The sequence below is a fragment of the Theobroma cacao genome, chromosome 9 (assembly GCF_053813885.1).
Source record: "Theobroma cacao isolate CCN51 chromosome 9, ASM5381388v1, whole genome shotgun sequence".
Taxonomy (NCBI): Eukaryota; Viridiplantae; Streptophyta; class Magnoliopsida; order Malvales; family Malvaceae; genus Theobroma; species Theobroma cacao.
The window spans coordinates 1828521-1854927 of record NC_142647.1 but is presented as its reverse complement, the minus strand read 5'-3'; the positions used below and the strand labels follow the sequence as shown (position 1 = coordinate 1854927).

Sequence of the window (26407 nt, the reverse complement as noted above, 5' to 3'; positions counted from 1 at the left end):
GAATTTTAGAGTTGTGAGATTTGACTTTCCATTGACTTCCCGTTTCCCACGATTCATTCATGAACATTAAAGCAAGAGAAAAAAGGAATGAAAAAAAAATCCAACAACACCACACCGCCTTAAATATCCGAAAAGAATTTCGTCATCCATTTATCAAAGCACGGTGTCTTTGTCTCACTATTTTCTTCTTTTTCGAGTCTTCTACTAACGCTGGAAAAAACACTTTTTAGTAGCGGTGAAGCCAGAATTCCCCCATCGATGCCGGACGGCGAGTTGTCCGCCGACGGAGTCGAACCGCCCGTTACCGCTAAACCTAAAGCCTATGCTAGCCCCTCGCCGATCGCTGAAGTTAGTGAAGAAAATGGAGCGAAAGTGGAAAAGAAAGAGAAGGACCCGAGAAAGATAGCTAGAAAGTGAGTCCTGTTTTGTTGTTTTGTATTTGTAAATATTTATGTTTGTTTATTTCGTTTTTTTGGAAATGTGAGTTTGCTTTGGTTTGTTTCTTTCTGATTGCTTCGTGTCAGTTTAGTCGAAGAAACAGAGAACTCTCTGTTTGTCTGGGGAGAAATTTGAGTGAAAACTCGAGAAATACAAGACCTTTTTGGTTGATTATGTCTCAAAAAATGTTGAAAGCCATGTAAAAGAACCAATATTGGCCTTTTTAACTATGTATTGAGGTGCTGTTTCCATCAAGCTTTTGGAGGCTCAACCTTTTTGTTTAGTTTGGTTTTATTTATCATTATTATTAATATTTCAAAGTTGCATTGTGATTTATGCTTTTGTTTAAGGTACCAATTGGAGTTGTGCAAGAAAGCCATGGAAGAGAACATAATTGTATATTTGGAGACTGGTTGTGGGAAGACCCATATTGCTGTGCTGCTTATTTACGAGCTTGCTCATTTGATAAGGAAACCCCAGCAAAAGATTTGCATTTTTCTTGCCCCCACGGTGGCTCTTGTTCAGCAGGTGGGCTACTTTCTATGATTTTCTGACTTATTAATGATTAGGTTTATAATATTGTTTTGGCTGAGTTTGGGATTTAAGAGCCAGTGCGGATTGCCAACCTTATAATTTTAGATTCGAAGTAGCAGTGGGTCATGCATGGTTTTGAATCAAATCTGTTACTGTTGTGTAGCAAGGCAGGGTTATAGAAGATTCTCTTGATTTCAAGGTTGGGACTTATTGTGGGAACTGCAGGCACTTGAAGAATCACCAGGACTGGGAAAAAGAGATGGAACAATATGAGGTGATTATGTTCTTTGGTTGACGCAATATTCATATTTATCCACATTTTGTTCAATATCCTATGATGGACTCTATTGAATATGGAAAGATGAAATATTTTTTTATTGAACTTGAGACTTGTCTTATGAAGTTTACCAAATTAAGTTTATTCCACTTTATTTTTCTTTGTTTTTTCCCCTATGGAGGATGTTGCGTTTTAGTAGGTATTATGGATCTTTGAGGCTGTGCTTCGTCCTTGGCTTATATTTCTATTCATGCTGATTGTTTTGGTGCAGGTGCTGGTTATGACCCCTCAAATACTACTTCGTAGCTTGTATCACTGCTTCATCAGGATGGATTTAATTGCCCTTCTGATATTTGATGAGTGTCATCATGCTCAAATTAAAAGCAATCATCCTTATGCAGAAATCATGAGAGTAATGTGCTAAACATATTTATAATTGTGCTCTCAATGATAGAATCACATTAGTTTCTTTCAGTTGATGTATTTTGATTTCTGTAGATTACCTTGACAATCATGTAGGCTTTCTATGATAAAGCTACTGCATCAACGCTTCCTCGTATATTTGGCATGACAGCATCTCCCATTGTTGGTAAAGGTAATTCAGAATTTCATTTCTATTGAATCAAAATCATTGAGTTCGTACCTGACTTTTTCAATCCTTTTGTCATACAAATTTTTTATTCTTATGGGAAATGTGACCAATGAAAGGTGTTTTGAGGATGTGTTATGTGTAAAGGTGGAAGAAAATGAATTTGAAAAGCTAAGGTTTCAACTTCCTACAAGTTATCCTTTAGCTTATATGAGACAAATATTTTGGATTACACTGCATCGTGTAGTGCTTTCCAATGATATATCTTCACTTGACTGACTGGCTGTTCAAGTTTTATAGCTGATAGCTGTGATCTGTTAATAGCTACTTCCATGATATCCTTAAATCTTGGAACATATAATTTATGCTTTCAGATGCTTCTAGTCAAATGAATTTACCGAAAAGCATCAACAGTCTCGAAAATTTACTTGATGCTAAGGTGAGTCTTCAAAACATTTACTTTGAGGTATAATATGGTTTTTTGCAGTCTTTTGTTTTCCTTTCTAAAACTAATTATGGTTGAAGATTGGGATCTAACTATCTGTTCTCATGTTCAATCATAAATCTTGCATGATGAAGGAAACACCTAATGAATAGTTTATGTAGTTCATAAGAAGGTTTTGGGTGCCTAAAAGTTTCTTAGTTTATGTAGTCAGGTTTTTGTAATGCTAATTATAGATGTTGTGGCCTTCTATAGCTTGTGAAGTGGTAGTCCTGTTAGCCTGAATTGAGGACTTTGGTTTGGTCAACCCTTTCCAAACTTTTATAAGCTGGAGTAATGGCTGGTCATAGTCCATCTTGGTTTAGTGAGCCGAGGAGGACCAGAAGATATATTGGGCTTTCCTCAACTGGAGTCTAACCTATCCCAATGTACTTGATATGGACTTATGTATATATAGCTATAGGAGAACCATCTGTTTTTTTCTATGCAGTGGATGAAACATGTGTTTGGCTCTCTTCACAATTGAAAACGCTCACTCTGGTCCTCTTCACATTTGAAAACACTCACTCTCCTAGTAGAACTGCATAGGTTGAATGATCTAAGTTCTTAGTTCATTGTATAATACATAAAGAATATTTTCAAGTATTGATGAGACTTAATTGGTATGAGTTAACATTTTTGGTGCAACCTTAATAGTGAGGTAGATGAAGCAATCCTGAAGCTTTTTATTTTCTGCTGCATATGGATGCATGTACTTAGAGCTGAATAAGTAAATAAATATCTTATTTTGAGTCTATTGTGGTTGATATTTCTACCATGACAGTTCCAAAGATTCACGCAACCACCATAATTTTGGCTCAGGAGGGTAATGTTTGTCACCATTTATTGTTGTCATTGTCATCATCATCAATCTATTTCTCTCTCCCTTGTTCTGTGTGACTGTTTTACCATAGATCTTTGGAGATGTGGAAAACACTAGTTGCCTTGTAATGAGGAATGCCTTTGAAGAAAAGACTCTTTGGTTATAATCAAAATGGAGGGGGGAAATTTTTTCTTAAACACCATTGTTGTACTGATCTAGATGCTCACAGTAGTTGATTTTGTAATATTTGTCTCGCCATAATTTGTAGGTCTATTCAATTGAAGATAAGGAGGAATTGGAAAGCTTCGTAGCATCTCCTGTCGTTAGAGTATATAATTATGGTCCTGTTGATTTGGGCCCTTCTAGTTCCTACATGCTTTGTTGTAGTAAACTCGAGAAGATGAAGCGCCAGGTATATTGAATTGACGGATTGCTCTTGCTTTAACTTCATTATCTTGAAATAAGCTTTAAATTTCTGTTTCATTGTGGCAAGAGCAGTGCATATCAACACTTGGCCGGAAGAATGGCGATTCTCAATGTGCCAGGAGCACAAAAAAGCTACTCAGAAGAATGCATGATAATATAATCTTTTGTTTGGAAAATCTTGGCCTTTGGGGAGCATTACAAGTAAGATATTGCAAAAATAACTGAATTTTGTTGTTTCTGTTAATTGGCATTTGACAGCCCTTCTTTAAATTTTTAATTCTGTTTTTAGTAAATGTTCTGTTTATCTTATATGCTATTCATTAGAGTTTTGTTTTTATATGGTGTATTTAATCTATAGGTTATTATTTATGACTTGCATTTTTTGTGTGTGAGCGCTAAGCATTTTTGTTTTTTGGCTTATCTCCTTAATGGTGTTCTAGATGAGAAAGTGGAAATATTTTGTTTATAGGGCAATTCTTCCCTTAAATTCTGATTTATTCTTCTCTTTCATCTGCATTTTGTAGGCTTGCCGACTTCTTTTGACTGGTGATAACTCTGAGAGGAACGAATTGGTAGAAGATGAGGGAAGTTTAAGCGATGACTCTGTGTGTGATCGATATCTTGCTCAGGCTGCTGATATTTTTGCTTCTGATTGTAGGAGAGGTATATAATCTGTTCAGGCATTTTAAATTTTAGCTTCTACTTCATTTTAGCTGTCGTCTAGTTTCTTAGTGGTTGTGTACATAATCATATTGTGTGCTCCAAAGTTGAAGTTATATAGGAGAGATATGGTAATCTGTTCAGGGACTTTTTGATTGTAGCTTCAACTTAATTATACCTGCTGTCTCTGTTTTTCTGATGGTTACATACTATTTACTACTTCATTGTATGCAGTAAACTTCTAATAATCTGTGGATTAGTTTTGTCATTATTGTTTGAGCAAACTCGAGTATGAACTCAGCCATCAGCCTTTGTTGCTAATATTGTAGATGGGACTGCACATGATATATCTGATGTAGAGATTTTGAAGGAACCATTTTTCTCGAAAAAGCTTTTACGCCTTATTGGAATTCTTTCCACCTTCAGGTTGGTATTCAAGAATGTAAAGCGGTTTTCAGTTATTTGTTAGACATATTGCATATAAATTCTGTCAATCCCAGTTCAATAGTTTTATTACATAGTAAAAAAACTGTTTATTTGCATATAATAACGGATGCAGTTCTTGCAACCCTTGGAGGCAAGAGAAGGGACTTAATGCATGAAGTGTGATGGTAATTTATTTATATTTGGAGGGGAGCAGCCATTTGTGGTCAACATAAATGCAATTATAGCTCTTCGTATTAAATTTGTGTTCACACCATGTCTCATTTTCTTTCTGTCTGGTTACTTACAAACAGACTCTACCATTGTGTTTTTTAATCCCTTTAAGCTTTTTGTTTTCTCATTATTTTGTTAACAAGTAATCTATATATATAACTATTTCTCTTACAGACTTTCATAACACCTTTTGCAGGTTACAGCCAAATATGAAATGTATAATATTTGTGAATAGGATTGTTACCGCTAGATCCTTGTCATACATACTGCAAAACCTTAAGTTCCTATCATCTTTGAAGTGCCATTTTCTTGTGGGAGTCCACTCTGGTCTTAAAAGTATGTCACGGAAGACAATGAAGAAAATTCTTGAGAAGTTCAGAACTGGAGAGGTAATCCTTTTCTGCTAGTATTAAGATTCCGCCCCCCAACCCTGCCCCCTGTACACCATTGAATTGTTGTTTGTAATTTCGTTTCTTAGCTGACTGGCTAATTCAATGCTTTGGGCACAATGTACAGCGATATTTGTTGTTTTTGAAAACGTACTTATCATTATCGTTAATGTTGCTAAATGCTAAAGGAGGTGAAATTTCCTAATCTCTCAAAGTTTTTATGAGACAGAAGCTCCTACATTTCGTTATTATTCTTGTAGGTTGAACCTGTAGTCGTAATCTGTTGTAGCCATTACGGAAGAAACAGAAGTGTAGAAATTGCTGTGGCCCACAGAAATGGCTTTTTTTCTATTGTATGAGCTGAATTGATTAGGGAAAGATTTGAAATGGAAAACTAATTGTAGCTATGGAAATACTTTTATAGATTAGACTTTTTTTCTTACCACGTGGGTTTATTTTTACCAGTAGTAGATGGATGGGCGTCTAATAAATGTTTTGTCTGTTCTGTCCTCTTTTATCTGGAGTATGCTCCATCTATCCCTACATACAAACATGTATGAGTGTATTAGATTCTATAATGTAACAAAATGATATGACATTTGATTATAAGCTGAAAGCTTTTCCATTCATATCTAACAAAAAGTCTGTATGCCTTAGCAGTTTATAGCAACTGTTGCCCATAGAAGCAGACTGAAAAGGCTGTCTATATATAAAAAGATCTTTTGAAAAGGAACGAAAAGATGCATCTTGAACTTGGATTACCACCAGCGCCAATGTGTCTTTAAAATAATGTGGTGCATCAAACAGCTGAGACTTTGATGTTGTTTGCACGTTGAGTTGCCTTACAGTAGCTTTTGAGAGGATGGCTGTTATCTGCATGGGAAAACCTTGTGTATGTATTGCTATTGGCTCTCAGCAGGTTGAGGTCAGTTATTAATTCTTGATTCTCTGCACACTGAATTCGCAGTTGAATCTTTTGGTCGCAACTAAAGTGGGTGAAGAAGGACTTGACATTCAGACATGCTGCCTTGTGATACGGTTTGACCTTCCAGAAACTGTTGCAAGTTTTATCCAATCGAGGGGCCGTGCAAGAATGCCTCTGTCTGAGTATGCATTTCTGGTGAACAGGTGCTTTTGATAAATGCATATACTATTTGAAGGTCTTTTCATTTGGTTCTCTTTCTGTTATTGGAAAAAGAAAATAAGTTCTTTCTCTTAATTTTGCAGTGGGAATGAGAGGGAACTAAATTTGATTAAAAATTTTAAGAACGATGAAGATCGTATGAATATCGAAATTTCTTTCAGAACGTCTACTGAGGTATTTACCAGTCTTGAGGAAAGAATGTATAAAGTTGATTCATCTGGTGCTTCCATCAGTTCAGGATATAGCATCTCTCTACTTCATCAGTACTGCTCAAAACTACCCCATGATGAGTATGCCCTTCTAACCTTTTTATTGTTACCTACTTTTAAACTTTTGAGTTCCACTACATATGTTTCTGCGTGGAAATTCTTTTACTTTTTTAGATTACATATGTGAGTTTTACTCATCTATTCTTCAGGTACTTTGACCCCAGGCCAAGCTTTTTTTATTTTGATGATATAGGAGGAACAATCTGCAATATAGTTTTACCTTCCAATGCTCCGATAAATCAAATTGCCAGTACACCTCAATCTTCAGTGGATGCTGCTAAAAAAGATGCTTGTCTAAAAGCAGTTGAAGAATTGCATAAATTGGGAGCCTTGAATGACTATCTCTTGCCATTGCAAAAGGATGCTTTTGAGGAGGAGACAGTGCTGGAGTCTTCTGATTCTGGGAGCTCTGAAGGTTGATGCAGAGCAGCTTTTTTGTCTTCTTTTTTTTTTTTTGGGAAAGACCGGGGGGGGGGGGGGGGGGGGGGGGGGGTGACCAGTACAGGATAAGATACTTTTGGTTGTCTTTTATCTCAACAAAATTTGATTTTGTTTGTCAGCAGATGAGGATTCACGTGGCGAACTACATGAGATGCTTGTTCCTGCTGCACTTAAAGAACCATGGACAAACTTGGAAGATTATGTCCTCCTAAATTCTTACTATATAAAATTTATTCCGGATCCTGAGGATAGGAGCTATAAGGAGTTTGGTCTCTTTGTCAAGTCTCCTCTCCCCAAAGAGGCTGAGAGAATGGAGCTGGATCTTCACCTAGCTCGCCGTAGATCTGTGATGACCAAGCTTGTCCCATCAGGGGTTGCAGAATTCAACAGAAAAGAGGTAATAGTATTTTGTGCTGTGAAGTTTGTTCTAATAAGCTTACTTTCCAAAACTCACTGTCTATACCTACATATGCAGATCATGCAAGCACAGCATTTTCAAGAAATGTTCTTCAAGGTCATCCTTGATAGATCAAAATTCCTTTCTGAATATGTTCCCTTAGGAAACAATGAAGTTTTTGCATCAAGCTCCTCAACATTCTATCTGTTGCTCCCTGTTATTTTGCACAATTGTGAGAATAAAGTCATGGTGGACTGGAAGATTATTAAAAGATGTTTGTCATCTCCACTTTTTAAGACTCCAGCAGAAGCTGTAGAGAATGGAAATTTCCCTTCAGGTGTTTGCTTGGAACTTGCAAATGGTTGTAGGGATGTAAGAGATGTTAAGAATAGCTTTGTATATGCTCCACACAAGGTGGCATTTTACTTTATCACTAACATTGTTGGTGAAAAAAATGGTTACAGCCCATACAGAGATTCAGGCACTTTAAGCCATGTGGAGCACTTAAAAATGTTGGTATCTCAACTTCTTGATTCACTACTGTTAGCATTATCAGAAATTAGTTTGATTTCTAATGGAAAGTTTATGTACACCAAGTTGTTCTAGATTAGGTTTTTATCTAGTATTCAATTGAGGGAGTTTTAATATTAATGTTGTGAATTAGGTCTGACATTCATCTTAAGCATCCTGAACAACCTCTTTTGCGTGCAAAGCCACTTTTTAAATTGCGGAATTTGCTACACAATCGAAAGCCGGAGGACTCAGGTAGCTTTTTGTTTGCTTTGGTTTTCATTTCCTTTTACGGTTCTCTTTTTCCTTAAGTAAATTGTTTGTTGTACTGGATTTATCTTCGTTCTAAATATGATAGTTGGGCCTTGCAACTATCTTCATGGGTATATTGCTATTTGTTTTCTTCAGATTGTATTATTATTTTATGCTGTCTACAATTCTCTATTGGGTTTACAAGATTTATAGTTTATTATTAGTTTGTGCTAAATTGCCTGTTATTGACATGTAATGCTTGAGTAGAAATTTGATGTTTGTGTAAACCAAACTTTATTTGGTCCTAGTCATTGTCCTTATCTCTTTGATCTATCAGCATCTTCATCAAGAAAGCTCTAGAAAACAAGAAATCTACCAGATTTGGAGTGGCTTACCATCCATGTTGATAGAGCAAGGAATTACATTAGACTCATTTAGCTTATTTGATGTAAAAGAGATATCATGAACTGAATATTTTTTGGAAATGAGAAATACTCAAGTTGGAGTCAATGGAATGAGACAATGGGTTCTCATGTTGTGGTAAGCATCCTAATCCTAGACTTCAGGATTACTAGCTAGTAAGTAGAATCAGGCTATTGCAACAATATAACACATTATAAGCAGCTTTACTGGCCGTTCATAACCTGCTTCAGTAGTTCGACTTCTTGAGTTTTTTAGTTAAGTTTGGCAGAATAGTAACTAAAATGTTAATCTGTAATGTCAACCACTCTACAATCTAGAAAACTATGGTTTTCTTGCTGTTGGACACTCTGGGTCCTCCCTCCCCTCCATCCGGTCTGTCATTTTCTTTATCAGCAAATTAAATGAATGAAAAAGTTGTTTTCTAGTTGACTCTCTTGGTCTCTCTAATCACTTATGGCTGTTTCGTTGCCATAAACAGAATCAAATGAATTGGATGAGTACTTCATTGATTTGCCTCCTGAGCTTTGTCAGTTGAAAATAATAGGCTTCTCCAAAGATATTGGGAGTTCACTTTCTTTGTTACCATCAATTATGCACCGCCTGGAGAACTTGCTTGTGGCGATTGAACTGAAGCATGTTTTTTCTGCTTCATTCCCTGAGGGAGCTGAAGTTACAGCCAATAAGGTAAGGCCCTCTTTGCATGTGATAGTTCAGTATTGCTTTTGGTTAAGCAGCCATTAAGTTACTTACCATGCTACTTTATTCAGTCAATCATGAAATGCTAAGATATGCATGAATCTTTTCTACTACTAACAGTTTGAAGTGATGTTAGGTCCTAGAAGCACTCACTACAGAGAAGTGCCAAGAGCGTTTTTCTCTTGAAAGGCTTGAATCACTTGGTGATGCTTTCCTCAAGTTTGCTGTAGGCCGCCATCTTTTTCTTTTACATGATGCTCTTGATGAAGGGGGACTGACTAGGAGAAGGTCTAATGCTGTAAATAATTCTAATTTGTTCAAGCTAGCAACAAGGAGCAATTTACAGGTTTGATTGTCTTAGAATGTATCTTCATTATGCAAAAGTTGTTAATCTTGTTCTGGTTAGCATAATAGTTCTATTTTGGATGAATTGTAGTAGTTGTTCAACATACTTTTTCAAACATAAAACATTTTTGGGATTGTGGTCTGCGATTGTTCACTGCTAACAAATGTGAACCGGTTGCATTAAATGCTGAAGTGCATGGTCGTGTCACTTGTCCGATATCGATAAATGATCTTTAGACCTATGGACATAAAAAATTATAGAAAAAATGTATTATTTACAGAAATGATTGAACTAAAACATGATGTGTTTGGCTAGATCCCTTGTCTCCCTTCCTTGCTCCCGCCTCCCTCCCTGCTGGTTTAGTCTAGATGTTTTGCCCATTTTGGAATTGTTTACATCTGTTGTTTGAGAAGTTTTGGGCATAGTCAAATGCTTCATGTTAATGCCATTTGGAAAGGATAATTCGACTAAGAAGATTTAATTTGTTTGATGTATATTTGGTGTTTTAAGATAAACAATAAATCTTTATGATGCAGTGTTTCCACTAATTTTCAGGTTTACATACGCGATCAACCTTTTGATCCTTGCCAATTCTATGCTTTGGGCCATCCCTGCCAAATAATTTGTACCAAAGAAACTGAGGGAACTACTCATTCACAATATAATTGTCAAGCAGATCATGCAAATAGTGAAGTCAGATGCAGTAGAAATCACCACTGGCTACATAAGAAAACAATTGCTGATGTGGTTGAGGCTCTTGTTGGAGCATTTATAGTTGATAGAGGCTTCAAAGCTGCAACTGCATTTCTTAGATGGATTGGCATACGAGTGGACTTCCAACACTCTCAAGTTAATAATGTTTGTGCTGCAAGCAAGAGGTTCATGCCGCTCTGCTCTAAAGTGGATACTGGAGCTCTTGAAAATTTGTTGGGATATCAGTTTCTTCACAAGGGTCTACTCCTTCAGGCATTTGTGCATCCTTCTCACAATAAGCATGGGGGAGGCTGCTACCAGGTATACAGCATTTCTTCTTTTCTACTTAAAGGAATTAGACTGGTTTGTTCTTTATTTCTCATATCTTTCACCTGACTCGTCAGTTTTATTAGCTTTATATTTTCTGATGCTACAAGGAGTAATACTTTAATCATTTTCCCAGAGATTGGAGTTTCTTGGAGATGCTGTCTTGGATTATTTAATCACATCATATCTGTTTTCAGTCTATCCAAAGTTGAAGCCTGGCCAGTTGACTGATTTGAGATCAGTGTCAGTAAACAACAAGTCCTTTGCCAATGTTGCAGTAGATAGATCCTTACACAAATTTCTTATCTGTGATTCTTGTCCCCTCTCCGAGGCCATAGGAAAATATGTTGACTTCATTACATCATCACCAGAAAGGGGATTGTTTGAAGGGCCAAAATGTCCAAAGGTAGAAATTATTAACTATTATGGTTTGCGCTCATGCACACATTTTTTCCCCTTTATAACATGTAAGATTCTATTTTAACCACCCTTGAAAGAATGAATTTTACAAATGCAAAGCTTCACCCCTTGCATATAAAAGTCAAAAAGTGTAATGTCCTGATTCATTTTTCAAGATCATATGCTTCCCTTGGAAACTACTTTATTTTCATGCCTTTTTTCTCATTTGTGGAACAAGATATATGGATGGTGGATTTTGATTTCTTTTTTTTAATTTAATTTATGAGGGTTAGGTTGAATTCTAGATTTTGATTAAAGCAAATCATCTTCACTGATTTATTTCATCATGCCTATTGTCTCATTTGTGGAAGAAGATTTTGATTTTTTTTAATTCAATATTCTGATTAAAGCAAATCTTTAAAATAAATGGACAATGCTACTAAATCATACACTTTAAGAAGGGTATTTAATTTAATAGCTTTAATGTATTGATCCAGGTTCTTGGTGACTTGGTAGAGTCTTCGTTTGGTGCTATTCTCCTTGATACAGGGTTCAACTTGAACCGTGTTTGGAAGATAATGCTATCCATTTTGGATCCAATCAAGAGCCTTTCAACGGTGCAGCTTAATCCTATTAGGGAATTACAGGAACTTTGCCAGTCTTGCAACTGGGATCTGAAGTTTCTAACATCTAAAAGTGGCAGAAATTTTTCAGTTGATGCAAAAGTAAAGGCAGGAGATGTTCCTCTAGCTGTTTCTGCTATCAACCCTAACAGAAAAGATGCTATCAGAACTGCTTCGCAGCAAATATATGCGAAGTTAAAGGTAAAAAGAGTCCTGCATGCTTTTCTATTCCCTGTTTGTTGACACCAATATATAATGCTTTTGGATGTTTTACTTGTTTTTAATTCCTTGTCGAAGTTAATATTGTTTGTGGCCCAATCTTCAATATTAGTGGAGGTACACTCCAAACTTGCAAAGTTTCCTTTATCTTGCTGACAAAATGACCTGCAGCTTAATCCTGGTAGCTCCTTGTCTTTGATGTGCAGGCTCTAGGTTATGCACCCAAGTCAAAGTCCTTGGAGGAAGTTTTAAAAACAAGCCGTAAGATGGAAGCCGAGCTGATTGGATTTGATGAAACACCAGTTGATGTTGCTGATCCTGACACTAATGGATCAGCAAAAATGAAATTGCAACAATCTGTTGAGAATGATTTCAACCCCAGAATCCATTTTATCAATAAGGCAATCAATCTCTGTAAACCCCGCAACTCTCCTGTTAGCAGCCCTATGCCGTCTTTTGAAGTCAAAGCAGGATGCATGCCATCACCTATTGAAGTCAAAGGAGCACTCCCCTGTTCCTCCAATGTTGATCCTGCTTGTGGGATTGACACGCCATCCAGAGGTCTGTGATAGTTATACTTTTTGTGAGTTAGTGTGGAGGAGTTCTCTTATTCGTCTCTTCATTTCTCAGGTGAATCACTTCAAAAAACTGCTAGATCACGATTACATGAAATCTGCGCAATCAATTGTTGGAAACCCCCTTTGTTTGAATGTTGTGAAGAGGAAGGACCAAGCCATTTGAGATCGTAAGTCCATGACCTATATAAAAAATTTGATCGGTAGAGCTCAAAGGTCTCATTTAGGATAGAATGAAAACTGGAAACCTTGATATTATTTCTCAAATTCTACTTGAAAACTTTTGCAGGTTCACTTTCAAGGTGATGCTTGTAATAGAAGAAGCCCCAGATATGATCCTGGAGTGCTTTGGCAGTCCCAGGACCAAAAAGAAAGCTGCAGCAGAGCATGCAGCAGAAGGTGCACTCTGGTACTTGAAGCATGAAGGTTACTTGCATTAGATCAACTTGACAGGCTTTTGCCTCATTGCTCCACATATTGGAGTTCTTTAATTGGACAACAATTTTTGGGTCTTTTTATCATCTTAATTTAATTCTAATGAATTTAATCTCAGCAATATCATCAAAATCGATTTAAAGATGATTCATAATAGTGTTAAAATTTTGCCCTTTTAAGTTGGATGACGTGACATGCTGAAATGGATTAATATTTTGATCATGTGACATGTATCAGTCTAAACAAATTTTACTATAGTTAAGTTAAATAATAATTAATATATTTATATAAAATAATTTTTAGTGTTTTTTTAATGAGAATTAAAGTTATTTTTTGTGCTAACTAGTGTCACATGATTAAAAAAAATCCGGTTGACATGTCATGTCATTAACAAAAATTTTGTGTGATCGAATTTAATTATAAAGTTTTAATATTGTTTTTAATTATCTTTGAAATCGACTTTTAATAAAATTATAAAGATTAAATTTATTAAAATCTAGATTGAAGGACTAAAATGATCAAATTAAAATACTACTCCATTCCGGTGGCTGCTGAAATGTACATTATCATAATTTAGTTAATAATAGGGTGTAAATTTAACCACAACCAAAGTGTTCCATTTACGAACATGACCAAGAATAAATAACTTGTAATTCTAGTTAATGATACCTTATTAATTTTATTGGGAAAATACGGGTTTGTTTTTATTTTTATTATCATGATCGAAATTTACATAGAAAATAATTTTTAATTAGTAAAAATTTAATTATTTATTTATAGTTGGATATAAATTAGGAAAAATGTATTATTTGAAATAATATGTTATAAAGTGTGACTTTTGAAGTTACGGATATTTTTTGTTAATGATCGGAATATATGTTACATTTCAAATTATTTTAATTAATAAAAAAAGAATTTATTTATTTATTTATAGTTGGATGAATACATGTTAATTAAATAAGCGAATTTTAAAAAAATTTCATCATCGATAAAATAATTTTGAAAATCTTAAAGAAAAAACTATAATAGTTTAATCTAAGTAATCTCTGCTCGACACGTGTCATTTGCAAAATCATTTAGGCTATTTACAGGCTGGGAAATGGGATTGCCCGGGTGTCTCTGTTTTATTGGGCCTCGTAGCATGGTAACAAGAAGCCCATTAGACCCACTTAATCCGATCCGCTTTGCTCAACACGTGTGTTTACGCAGGTGCGTGACCATTTCCCCGCCAAAACTCCATCACCTTCCCGCCAAAAAGATCCCCCCAGATAATTAACATAGAGGAAAAAAATCGCCTCAGAAAGAACGATTTCGCTTCTTCATTTGAGAGAGAGAGAGGGCGAAAATAATCGCAGAAAAAAGAAAATGTCAGGATGGGACGAAGGAGCGGTGTATTACAGCAACCAGGCGCAGTTCACGGAGGCCTCCTCGGAAGCGGAAGCCGCCGCTGCATCTTCCACCGCGAGCCGCCACTCCGTCCTCCTTAAATTCAAGGAGTTCATCAGAAACTTCGAGAAGGAGAAGAACGTGTTCCCGTACAGAGAAAGCCTCGTCAATAATCCTAAATTCCTAGTGGTCCATCTCGAAGACCTTCTCTCCTTCGATTCCGATCTCCCTTCCCTCCTCCGCTCCTCTCCCTCAGATTACCTGCCTCTGGTAAAAAAACACTCGTACAAATTTTACCATCAATATTATCAAAATAGATCCAATGAGCTTAATGTTTTTGGTTTTAACAATTGGTGCAGTTTGAGACGGCGGCTGCGGAGGTTTTAGCGGGTTTGAAGATGAAAGTAGCAGGAGATTCAGGGGAAATGGTGGAGCCACAGACGGGCGAGGTTCAGATTTTGCTTACATCAAAGGAGGATCCAGTTTCTATGCGTTCACTTGGGGTAATTGTTTTGGAATTTGTTTGATCCATTAGTATGCAAGGAATGGTTATTTGCAGGTTTAACCGATTTTATTTTTTAGGCTCAATATATATCAAAATTAGTTAAGATATCGGGAATTACCATTGCTGCTTCAAGGGTTAAGGCAAAGGCAACTTACGTGCAATTAATTTGCAAGAACTGTAAAAGTCCAAGGACAGTTCCCTGCCGTCCAGGTCTTGGTGGGGCAATTGTTCCACGATCATGTGACCATGTTCCCCAGGTTTATTCTTTATTACAGTTGTTGTTTTTCTATATATTAGTATTTTCAAATCAAAGCTCTGATAGAAGTTATGAAATGTATGTAGCCTGGAGAAGAACCTTGCCCTATTGATCCCTGGCTTGTGGTTCCTGATAGGAGCAAGTATGTTGATCAACAAACCTTGAAACTGCAAGAGAACCCAGAGGTAAAGACCTTGATTTTAGCAGAAATAATAAATGAAACGAGTGATGAAGTTTTTTTTTTTTTTTTTGGTGATGAGTTCATGTTAAATCTGAAGGATGTACCTACTGGGGAGCTTCCTAGAAATATGTTGCTTTCAGTGGATAGGCATTTGGTTCAAACGATTGTACCTGGTACGAGACTGACAATAATGGGGATTTATAGTATCTTTCAAGCTGCCAATTCTTCGACTAAGTAAGTGATTATGCCTTGAGTCGATTGTTTAATGTGTCTTGATTCTCATCTTTGTCTTCTAATTTGATATGATATTAATTTTATGCAGCCATAAAGGAGCAGTTGCAATTAGACAGCCTTATATCAGGGTAGTGGGAATGGAAGAGACAAATGAAGCCAGTTCCCGAGGGCCTGCCACTTTCACGCAAGAAGAGGTAAACATGACTGCATCTTTTCCCATTGCATCATGGTTTGTGTATTTGTATCAACTGGATGCATGATAGTGCCATTCTCATGTTCCTTAGCCAGTTTATTTTTGAATTGAGTTGATTTTTTTAAGTTGGATGTCTGGGAGTTCTCTGCACAAGCACTTAAATAAAATTACAATGTATTCCCTTTTCTTAATCATGGTTATTATGTTATTGATTACGTGCAGGTAGAAGAATTCAAAAAAATTGCCTCAAATCAAGATACGTATGAAGTCATATGCTCCAAGATTGCTCCCTCTATATTTGGTCATGATGATGTCAAGAAGGCTGTTGCTTGTCTTCTCTTTGGAGGAGCCAGGAAGGTAAGTTTCCATATCCTTAACCTCTATCCTGTGATATTCCTACAATCTACAGTCATCATAACTGGCTTTCACGAATGTGTAGAATTTGCCAGATGGGGTGAAGTTGAGAGGTGATATCAATGTGTTGCTTCTGGGTGATCCATCTACCGCCAAGTCCCAGGTTAGTTACATGTTTCTTGATTGGTTGAGGTTGCTGAAATCAATTGTTGTTTGCTTTGGTGTCTCCTTTAGCCCTGTCTCTGTTGTTCTCCCAATTAGTTTTAGGGTCTCTGGGATTCTTTAAATTAAGCTATTTCATACTATAATTTCTATTGCTTGCCACACAAGTTGATGCTAATTCTATCGTTACCTTGTAAAGTTTCTCAAGTTTGTCGAGAAGACGGCTCCAATAGCTGTTTATACTTCTGGAAAAGGTTCATCAGCTGCTGGTCTTACAGCTTCAGTTATTCGAGATAGCAGCTCTGTAAGTTCTTGATATGCTTTGGCTTCTGTGCAGATAATTTTGTTTGACTGGTTGCTTTTCTTTTTGAGAAAAGTTTCCTTCTGAACTTTTATTTCCCTCTACCCTTATGAAAATGTTTCTCACATTGATTCAATTGTTTATGCAATTCCAGCGAGAGTTTTATCTTGAAGGAGGAGCCATGGTTTTGGCAGATGGAGGTGTAGTATGTATTGATGAGTTTGATAAGATGAGACCAGAGGATAGGTAAGTTAAATTAATGTTAAAACTTGGTATGCCTTACCATGTATAATGCTTATGGAGTTTTACTGACTTTATATTGCATAGGGTTGCTATTCATGAAGCTATGGAGCAACAGACAATATCTATTGCCAAAGCAGGAATAACAACTGTTCTCAATTCCAGAACTTCAGTGCTTGCAGCTGCTAACCCTCCTTCAGGGCGTTATGATGATCTTAAGGTCTGCAGCTATACTTCCTGTTCCGTTTTTTATCAATTTCTCCAATTTATGCTTGCTATTCATGTGAAGCAACTGAAAGAAGTATAATCACCTTGCAGACGGCACAGGATAATATTGATTTGCAGACTACAATTCTTTCAAGATTTGACTTAATCTTCATCGTCAAAGATATCAGGATGTATGAACAAGACAAGGTAGTCTATGGTTATTTTGCTCACCTTAGATTTTCCCCAACTACCACCAACTTTTTAAATGACATTATTCAGCTAACTAAGAATTGGTCAGCCTATTTCTAGATCATTAAACAGTAATTCTTCTGTTTTAATGCTATAACAACAAAACAAAAGCACTTGCTTACAGTTTTAACATGACTTCCTAATGCCTCTACCAAGGGCTTTGAACTCCCATTCTCCTTTTCTTACAGATTATAGCAAGTCATATCATAAAAGTTCATGCATCTGCAGAGACAGCTTCCAGTGATAGTAGAGCTTCTAAAGAAGAGAATTGGCTGAAAAGGTAATTTTAAAGTGAAGTCACTTTTTATTTTTGGTAATTAAAGCTGACCATATCCAACATTTATGCTACCTTGTATGTGCTGCTAAACTGAGCCACAAATTTTATAGGTATATACAATATTGTCGTGCAGAATGCCATCCTCGCCTTTCAGAAGCTGCATGTGCTAAACTTCAGAGTGATTATGTTGATATCAGAAGAGTACTCCCAAACTTTAATCATAAATGAGTATATTCTTCATGAGTTTGAGCTCAAATTAAACTAGCAAAAGGAGCCCTTGCTGCCCATTACCACCAGAAGTTGTTAAAAATAGATTTAAATATATCTTAAGATTATTTTCATGGGCTAATTAACATTAGCCATCAACATGGGTTATTCTTGTAGGCAATGAGGCAGCAATCAAATGAGACTGGAGAGGCTGCTGCAATCCCCATTACTGTGAGGCAGCTGGAAGCCATCATCAGGTTAAGTGAGGCTCTTGCAAAGATGAAATTGTAAGTATTGGTGCTAGCAAATCAAGTTGAGTTACGATTGTTTAAAACTAGAAACCCAACTGAAGTTAACTCATTCTGTGAATTTCTCACATTATAAATAGATTAATCTCTAGCGGCCCTTGTTGATATAAATAGATTAAATGTTGCCTCTTTTGTTGGTTAACTGGAAATGTATTTCAGGTCACATGTTGCCACTGAAGGTGATGTAGCTGAAGCATTAAGACTGTTCAAAGTTTCCACAATGGATGCAGCACGTTCTGGAATTAACCAACAAATAAATATCACTCCTGATATGGCCAATGACATAAAGGTTTGTAGACATTAGTACCATTCCTTCTACATTATTGCAGGGTTTTTTCTCATAGGGTTGTGCCCTTTCTCAATTTGTTAACAAATTTTAACATGAACAGCAAGCAGAGAACCAGATAAAGAGAAGATTGGGGATTGGCAATCGCATATCAGAAAGAAGGCTGATCGATGATCTTATTAGAATGGGGATGAATGAATCAATGGTAAGTAGTTTACTTAAATGCTGAGTCATTGACCTTTTCTTTAAGCTGCCAGATGTTCTGACCATTAGTCATGCTTAATCTTGACTTCAATAGCATGCTTTAGGAGTACCCCAAATTTTGGGTGGGATATTTTTTCATCTGTCGGTACGCACAGATGGAAATATTACTTAAGAATATGATAATATCTTTGGTTAAATCGGCCTTATTGTGTATTTGTTCAATATCCCATCAATTGATATAGCTGAGTTTCTTCAGAGTTTCGTATTTGTAAGTATTGTTATTTTCGGCAGGTTAGAAGAGCCATCTTAATTATGCATCAGAGAGGTGAAGTCGAATATCAACGAGAGAGGCATATTATTGTTCGAAAAGTATAACCTGCTGTTCCTGAGCATGAGTTGAGCCAGGGCTGTGTTTCTACCACAAGCTCCAATTGTAATCTTGGTGACATGAAGTAAACAGTTTCTCAATCTGGAATGGTCATACTAACAAAAAGCTATGTTATACTGCAACTGAGGTTTGGCTTCCAATCCTTGCCCAACGGTAGCCTTTCTAATGGAGGGTCTTAATGTGTTATTTCATGCTTTACATTTAATGTATTCTATGGATGGAAAAAAGCTATGTTATACTGCAACTGAGGTTTGGCTTCCAATCCTTGCCCAACGGTAGCCTTTCTAATGGAGGGTCTTAATGTGTTATTTCATGCTTTACATTTAATGTATTCTATGGATGGAATCAAGTATTCTCGGCATATCTGACTGTATGTTAAGCATGTAAATTATCTGAAGACTTGACTGGAGAAACTACTTAGGCTATTTTCAAGTGTTTGATTTTTATTTCTTTGTTGCAAGAGTGCAAGGTGCAACGCCTACATAAGGAGACTCTTAAATGTGGAAGCCCAGCCCAAGTCACTCGACAATTAGCCTTCTAGTGACATTAAAACCTTTACAATTCCAATCCAACTCTCTATTGGTGTGACCTTTTAAGAGATTAAAAGCCTTTGCTTGTTTGTCAAACCACTCCACTTCGTATGCGAATTTTAAACAGAAATTGAAGTCACTTACCTAGTTGTTAATTTCGTCAATAATATTGAAATCCCAAGGATTTACATTATATTCAGAGTTTTTAAATTTTGATTTGTATTTAAATAAGTTTATAATTTTAATAAAAAATTAATAAAATATATAAATGGATGTGCTTATGTGATATATAACAGATTCAATGTAATAATCATGTTAATTGTTCATGTTATACATATAAATTGGTTTTAAATGATTGGATGAATAATTTTTTGTTAAGAGTTTATTTGGATATAAATTAGAAAACAAGAATTTGTTTGAGTGCGAGAAAAGAATAGACAAATAATTGAAGAATTGATCATATATTGAATTTTGTTTTTTTTTTTTTCTATTTAAACCTAAAATCTTGAGTTAATCACAAGAAAACCTGTTAAGAAATTGTGCAATTACAAATTTACAATCAATTTGTAGGCCTCAAAATGTAGACGTTGATTCCAATGAGAAATAGGAGGAAAAGAGATTGTGGAAAAAGTTTTTCCAATTCGAAGTCAAATTAACCTTCAAGTTTAGAATCTAAATTATGCTATGCTTTAAACTTAATAACATTAATAATTACGTACTATAACGTTTCTAAGTATTTATTTCTTTATTTAGTTAACTAATATGAACATGAGCCTCAAGCCTCTCCCTCGCACTCCTACCCTATGTAGTTCTTCCATTTCGCATCTCCATTCTAGAACGTTGAACTCGAACCTCCATTATCAAATTCAAAGACCGTAAAAGGAGAGGCCTATTCTCCTCTGAAAAGCCTCATATTACAATCATTATCCTTTTGAAGTTTACACCTTGGGTTCATCCTGGTAACCCCACAGCGACAAATGCTTCTCTTTGATTCAATATCTCCCTTAACCCACTCTGGAAAACTCACTTCCCCAGTGCTTCTCTCTTGTCTCTCCCAACGTCCTCTCAGGTTCCTTTAACCTCTTCCACGTTTTTCTTTCAATCCATAGTTGCAGTTAAGTTCCAACTTCAATGTTGTTTATGGATGCAGATGTGCAGTTCTTGGTGCTGGTTTTGCTGGCCTCTCTGTTGCTTGGCATTTGCTCAAGGTAGACTCTTTTTTCTTCGAAATTGAAAATCATTGTCACCATAATTAATGGGTTTTCTTCAAGTTTTCTGATTGTTATGGAATTGCCTTTGCAGCAAAGTCCTATGGATTTGCGTCTGCACATTGACTTGTATGATGAAGTGGGCGTTGGAGGAGGTGCTTCAGGAGTCTCTGGAGGACTCCTTCACCCCTATTCTCCTAAAGGTTTTCCTTCAACTCCTTTCATTGTATGCGAATCCTTTATGCTATAAAAAAAATCAGTTTTTTTTCCTTCAAATTGGCCTTTTTTTGTTCTGTCCCCGTTAAGCTTAGCAGTGAATATGCTGGCAGTTAAGCTTCTATGGAAAGGTGCCGAGTGTTGGAAAGAATGTCTAAAGCTCTTAAGCATTGCAGAACAAGCCGTTAGTTCCGAGGAGTTAGATTCTGAAACTGGACAATTTGGTCATGATTTTGGTGGTTTTATAGTCCGGAGAAGGTTTGTTTTTGTTCTCTGTTTAAATATGCTTCCTTTCCCTCATTGCACATGCAAATGTCTCATTTTCACCCTCCTTTTTTAGTATCTTGACCTTTTCAAAGGCATTTCATCTTCATCAATTGCCTAAGCGCATAATTGCTGGTGCAGTCTCAATTTAATTATATATATTTGCGTATGCTTCTGATGGAATCTGTGCTCACAGGGGCATTTTAAGACCAGCCACAAACATGAAGACTTTGAATGTGTTAAATGATGTAATTTCTTCAATCCTTTTAATTGCAGCCCTAATTGCTTAATATATGACATCAATTTTCGAGCTTAATGTTGCCCCTTTTTTGCTTCATGTAATCAGAATGCTCAGAGCTGCCTTGCCAGTTGCAAGATAGAGATCATTGATAAGGATGCTGCCCAAAAGCTTGTACCCCATATACATGTGCCTTTCAACTTGGCTTTTTATATGCCTGAAGCTGTAAATGTTAATTCTCTGCGTTATCTCAAGGTCAGAGGAACTTGGCCAGATGTTGTTTCAATTGACATCTATCTACTCCATTTTTGTAATCTCCTTTTTTCGGTTATTCTACCAGGCACTCTTCTTAGCATGTCAAAATTTAGCGAAAGAATTATCTGCTTCTGGCTTTGGAAGGAAAAAGCTATGTTTGCTGAAGAAATCTGTTTGTGAACTCCGTGAATTAGAAGGTAACCACCTATAACATTGTTATCTACTTTTTTCCCCAGTAGAATGTGCTTGTGAGAAATGGTGGTCAAAACATTTCATAAACAAGTTCATCCTCTGAGTGCACTTTCTTTTATATTTAAAAATTCTGAATTCAGCCAAAACAATGGGGAAGGGGGGGATTCGGGATAAAAAGCTGTGGAAGCTTTTTAGGCTTGACAAGAGAGTATTTGTGGAATGGTTATTTTTCTCTTAATTAATTAATTTATGCTTGTGTTTGTCTATTAGGGGAATATGATGCTGTGATAATATGCCTAGGTGCCAAAGCAGACTTGCTTCCAGAGCTTGCCGGGAGGCTTCCCTTGAGGTCATGTAGAGGTGTTATTTTGCACCTGCAACTGCCTGATAATATGGGGTAAAACTTCTCTTCTCTCTTGAACAACAAAATCAGAAGACTGGTAATTCAGGCAATAATTCCAGATCTGAAATGTGGAATCAAGTCTTCACATAAGGCAATTTCTCAGAGTTCAGAAAGTTTGATAATAAATTAATTTAATTCAGTGCATCAAAATGCTGGTAAGAGTGATATAATGCCTAAAGGATTCAAACATGGCATAACAAATGATAACGCGAGTTTCCTTTTGCTTTCGTAAACCTCCCCAAACTGGTCTAATCCTATCCCATAGGAGAAAATTGAATACAACTAAATGTTGTCAAGTCATCTGGTCTCCAGATGGCCTATGCTTTTCTCTCTCTGTTTGGGTTTATTCACATAAATCTAGCATAATGTTCCTCAGGGAAGATTATCCAGACCATGGGCCCTCAATACTGTCAGATGCATGGCTTGCTATCCAGGGGAACCATAGTTTGTATGTAGGTTCCACATGGGAATGGAAGTCAAGAAATTCCTCACCAAATGTCTCATCTGATGAAGCTTCGAATGCTCTTCAAGAGCTTCTACCAAAGGCATCTGCTGTTTATCCAGGGATAACGGGCTGGACTTTAGCTGGAGCAAGAGCAGGTTTGAGGGCAATGCCGCCTCTCACTCCTCATGGATCACTTCCCCTTTTAGGTTGTGTCAACAATCTTTTAAGTGAAAATCTTAAATGTAAATATTGGTTACTCGGAGGACTTGGTTCAAGGGGTTTGTTTTATCATGGTTGGCTAGGTAAGTTGACGGCAGAGGCTGTGATCTCTTGTAATGAACAAATAATCCCTTCTGAACTAACCTCATGGAAGAATAAAAGATAATTGAACATGATTTTTGATAAAATTTTTGCATGGACTGCCATTTCAAACATTAGTTGATCATTGAAATTGAACCACCATGGCGTTTGAAGATCTGACATAATTTGATCAAACTCAAATGTCAAAAGGGAGCAGCAGATGTATTACCAACTTAGTACTGATGATGTAAGGTCAATTTTGCATAATTTGACTTGTCTATCTGCATCTTTCCTTATATAGCACCTTTCAAGGTTTTAGCTATTTTATTGCACTATGACAGTGTTATGAAACTTCTTGTTTGATAATTATGGATTCCTCCCAAACTCCCCATTGAACAGGAGAATGGGAGGATGAAAGCTTTCATGCATGTCTACGACCATTACAACTACTGCTTCCAAATATAGCATCATGACGATATTCTGACTCTGATCATGGTGATTTATGGCACGTTTGAGCACTTGTCTATGTGATATTGAATCCAAATTGTTCAATCAGTCTGCTATTTCCTAATATTTAGGCAAGGAACAATTATCACCCCCATTTCCCCATGGCAACACGAGGACAAACGTCTGAACAATCAGAATAATTCCACATAATACAGACCATATCCTGAAGTAGAGTACATTGATTTCCTGCTGTATAGAATTGTCATTACCTATAAGATACAAAATCACACATGTTAACACTAGCTAACAAGTGTAAGCACTCATTCCTCAGAAATCAGTATTTCTATCTTGGCGTCCATATATAAACTTGACCCCCACTCGTGGCTCCTGCTAGCATCCCAACTTCAGAAGGGTGCGAATGAAATCTGCAGGGAATTGCAGACATGTGCGGACTCTGTAAAGTCATAACTACTCTTCTTTGAGCTGGAAAGATGACATCAACACCTCTTTTCATGTTGCCAATGAAGATGTATGAATCATCCCACCCCCATATTGCTCTGCTTACAAAAAAATATATGATGACAACGTTATTGTTGACCATCAGAATTGTCAGATTCACCAGAGAACATCAAGCAGATTACTTCAGAAGAAAATATATATTAGCACATGGCACACTAGCAAAAGCCTACCTGAAAGAAGAAAGCCATCTTCCTGTATGATTATCATGGTATATCATAGAAATGTCCTCAAAATTGAGTCCACTTATTATACCAACCTTGTTGTCCAAACTAAATGAAAAGAAAAAATATTAGTCCAACAAAGACCAGGATCGCATTAAGTACTAGTTGCCTTAAGGTAATTGTAGAAAACACTATGCAACCATAACAAATTCTCCAGTTATCCAGATAAAATCACCAATTTTAAGCAATGAATTCCATTTACATGTATAAGCCAAAAGCATGACATCAATTCACAAATAAGATAACGTTTCAGAACAACCTACGACAAAAGACATGCCCAAAGGAATAGAAGCTATGTCTCAACACAGAGGGACATCCATTCAAGTTATCTTTATTTGACATATAATAAGTTTCTCCTGCAAAGCAGGGTGCTTAATCAGTGTCGAAGATAAATTCTAGGAGTAGATTTTAAACGAAAAGTTATCAGTTAACAACTAAAGACTCACTATTGGCAAAGTGCTAAAACTGAATACTCAAAAGTAGAACGAAATTTAAGCATCAATATATTTATCCTGAAAATCACCAAAAGAGGGTTTAGGTTCCGACAAAACTCAATACCTAGTTGTTGCGAGAGAGCTTCCAGAGGGTGAGAAATAAGCAGAATGAACAGCCCTACTATGGCTCACAGTCTTCAAGGTTTTGGGTTTATGTGCACTCATACTCCTTAAATCCCATATGCAAGCAGTTCCATCGGTGGAACTGGTTGCCATAATGTTGGGGTTCTGTGAGTTGAAGTCTATGGTGTTGATCCTGTCTTCATGCAACATCCAATTTTTGCTGGACTTCCCTGTCCGAATATCCCAGATGTTCAGCCCTCCCCGGCCCTCACCAAAATACATGCTTGTAAAATTATCAGGCTGTTGAGAGATGGAAAATATATCATCGCCGTAATGCACAAGATCAAATACTTCCTTCTCAGCATCCATCATTCGAAGAAAACCATCATAACCGCTGGTAAAGATCTGCACTCAAATGCAATAAATATAGAGAAAACATTATATTTAACAAATTGTTAACCCTGAAGTAATAATTCTGCATCTTCAAAATTCATGAAAGTAAACCCTCTGAAACCAAAAGTACCTTTGACATTGAATACTGCGGAATCAAAATCCCAGAAATAGGACCTGTATGCGGGCGATACAGATATATCCCATCTTCTTTTTCATCCTCGCAATCCACATTCCAAAATGCAACATTCCCAAATTTGTTCCCCGCTGCAATCATCCTCATACTGCTGCAAGGGAAAAACTTAACCACTATAATCCTTCCAGGCAAAAGCCGTGCTACATTCTCTGGTTTCAAATCCAATGATTCCAGCCAAGGATCACTCTTTTCAATATTAACTGAACCATCAAAATACTCATTTTTAACCATACCCTTAACCAAACCACAAGAAACCGACTCGCTTTTTCCACCTTCAAACTCTTCTTTAACTTCCTCCACCTTCACTGGGCATTCCGAAACCTCAATTTTGCAAGAACCCGATTTTCCTTTTTCATCAATATCAATCAAAATCTCCTTAACATCCTTAACATCATCAAACTCCTCCACAACTGAAACACCAACTTGGGTTTTCTTTGAAATACTCAAAATTGTCTCAATCAGCATTTTATTAGACGCCATTTCGTCTCCACTAAAAGCATCACTCATACTTATAGGACCCAAAACACGCGGCGAATGCGGCTTTAAAGGGCTAACAGATTTTGGGTTTTTATCAAAATTGTCACAAAAATCATCAGCCAAACCCTTTGAATCTGGCGGCATACCTCTTGTTCTCAACGATCGTCGGATTACAATAGGGATCTCAGCCTTGGGTTTCTTCACTGGACTCACTTTATAAGTTTTAGCCCTGCAAACATATTTTTTTAAAAAAATAAAAATAAAATGTTGCATCAAATCATAGTAACAGAGATAGATGAAAATGCAGATGGATTTACCTTTGGCGTTTGGCAGTGGCAGAGAGAGTGGCGGCTTTGGAGTGGATTTTGAGGGCGGCCATCATTTCATCGTTTCTCTTTATGTTTTCGAGTCTTTTACGTTCATACTCTGTTAGATTCTGAGACGCCATAGGAGACAAAGATTTGATAACAGAAATGAGAAATGAAGAGAGGAAAACGAGAGGGTTTTTTCCTTTGTTTGGTAATTATTATTGGCTAATTCTATTTCGTGGTTTTTCATTTATATAGGTGTTTAGATATAAGATTATTG

The 26407-nt window shown here is 36.6% G+C and overlaps 4 protein-coding genes across 9 annotated transcripts; 3 read left to right on the top strand and 1 right to left on the bottom strand.

Annotated features, from left to right (window-relative positions):
* Window positions 1-66: 66 nt before the first annotated feature.
* Window positions 67-13245, top strand: DCL4 (dicer-like 4). 4 transcript variants are annotated; one of them, XM_018127929.2, is made up of 25 exons: window positions 67-413; window positions 789-966; window positions 1136-1246; window positions 1521-1661; window positions 1769-1844; window positions 2213-2277; window positions 3411-3554; window positions 3641-3769; window positions 4093-4231; window positions 4558-4654; window positions 5082-5274; window positions 6242-6402; window positions 6502-6708; window positions 6837-7102; window positions 7248-7525; window positions 7604-8037; window positions 8190-8290; window positions 9189-9394; window positions 9543-9752; window positions 10308-10766; window positions 10909-11178; window positions 11669-11995; window positions 12220-12574; window positions 12644-12758; window positions 12878-13245. In XM_018127929.2, exons 1-25 carry the CDS (start codon window positions 259-261, stop codon window positions 13026-13028), a joined length of 4968 nt encoding a protein of 1655 aa, XP_017983418.2. In that variant the 5' UTR covers window positions 67-258; the 3' UTR covers window positions 13029-13245. The 4 variants fall into 4 exon arrangements, with proteins under 4 accessions (XP_017983418.2, XP_088666118.1, XP_007012011.3 ...); XM_007011949.3 differs by having other exon boundaries at window positions 68-413; window positions 7251-7525; XM_088809992.1 differs by having other exon boundaries at window positions 7251-8037.
* Window positions 13246-14254: 1009 nt separating this feature from the next.
* On the top strand, window positions 14255-19386 carry MCM5 (Minichromosome maintenance (MCM2/3/5) family protein). 2 transcript variants are annotated; one of them, XR_016028511.1, is made up of 19 exons: window positions 14255-14679; window positions 14769-14912; window positions 14992-15171; window positions 15257-15355; window positions 15449-15585; window positions 15674-15779; window positions 16001-16135; window positions 16218-16295; window positions 16494-16598; window positions 16750-16841; window positions 16923-17055; window positions 17154-17249; window positions 17480-17571; window positions 17679-17769; window positions 17953-18062; window positions 18243-18372; window positions 18473-18574; window positions 18865-19088; window positions 19211-19386. XR_016028511.1 is itself a non-coding variant. In XM_007011947.3 (18 exons), the coding sequence occupies exons 1-18, from the start codon at window positions 14389-14391 to the stop codon at window positions 18946-18948; spliced, it is 2205 nt and encodes a 734-aa protein (XP_007012009.3). In that variant the 5' UTR covers window positions 14255-14388; the 3' UTR covers window positions 18949-19386. The 2 variants fall into 2 exon arrangements, 1 of the variants encoding a protein (XP_007012009.3); XM_007011947.3 differs by having other exon boundaries at window positions 18865-19386.
* An 879-nt stretch (window positions 19387-20265) lies between these two features.
* LOC18587899 (FAD-dependent oxidoreductase family protein) lies at window positions 20266-23119 on the top strand. Of its 2 annotated transcripts, none has more exons than XM_018128380.2 (9): window positions 20266-20560; window positions 20642-20699; window positions 20794-20902; window positions 21092-21173; window positions 21376-21427; window positions 21526-21672; window positions 21758-21869; window positions 22135-22261; window positions 22644-23119. In XM_018128380.2, the coding sequence occupies exons 1-9, from the start codon at window positions 20469-20471 to the stop codon at window positions 23095-23097; spliced, it is 1233 nt and encodes a 410-aa protein (XP_017983869.2). In that variant the 5' UTR covers window positions 20266-20468; the 3' UTR covers window positions 23098-23119. The 2 variants fall into 2 exon arrangements, with proteins under 2 accessions (XP_017983869.2, XP_007012008.3); XM_007011946.3 differs by having other exon boundaries at window positions 21029-21173.
* A 392-nt stretch (window positions 23120-23511) lies between these two features.
* On the bottom strand, window positions 23512-26335 carry DRS1 (DROUGHT SENSITIVE 1). Its single transcript, XM_007011945.3, has 5 exons — window positions 26137-26335; window positions 25280-26048; window positions 24758-25161; window positions 24149-24247; window positions 23512-24016 (listed from the first exon to the last, which is right to left on the bottom strand). The coding sequence occupies exons 1-5, from the start codon at window positions 26265-26267 to the stop codon at window positions 23803-23805; spliced, it is 1617 nt and encodes a 538-aa protein (XP_007012007.3). The 5' UTR covers window positions 26268-26335; the 3' UTR covers window positions 23512-23802.
* Window positions 26336-26407: the final 72 nt, after the last annotated feature.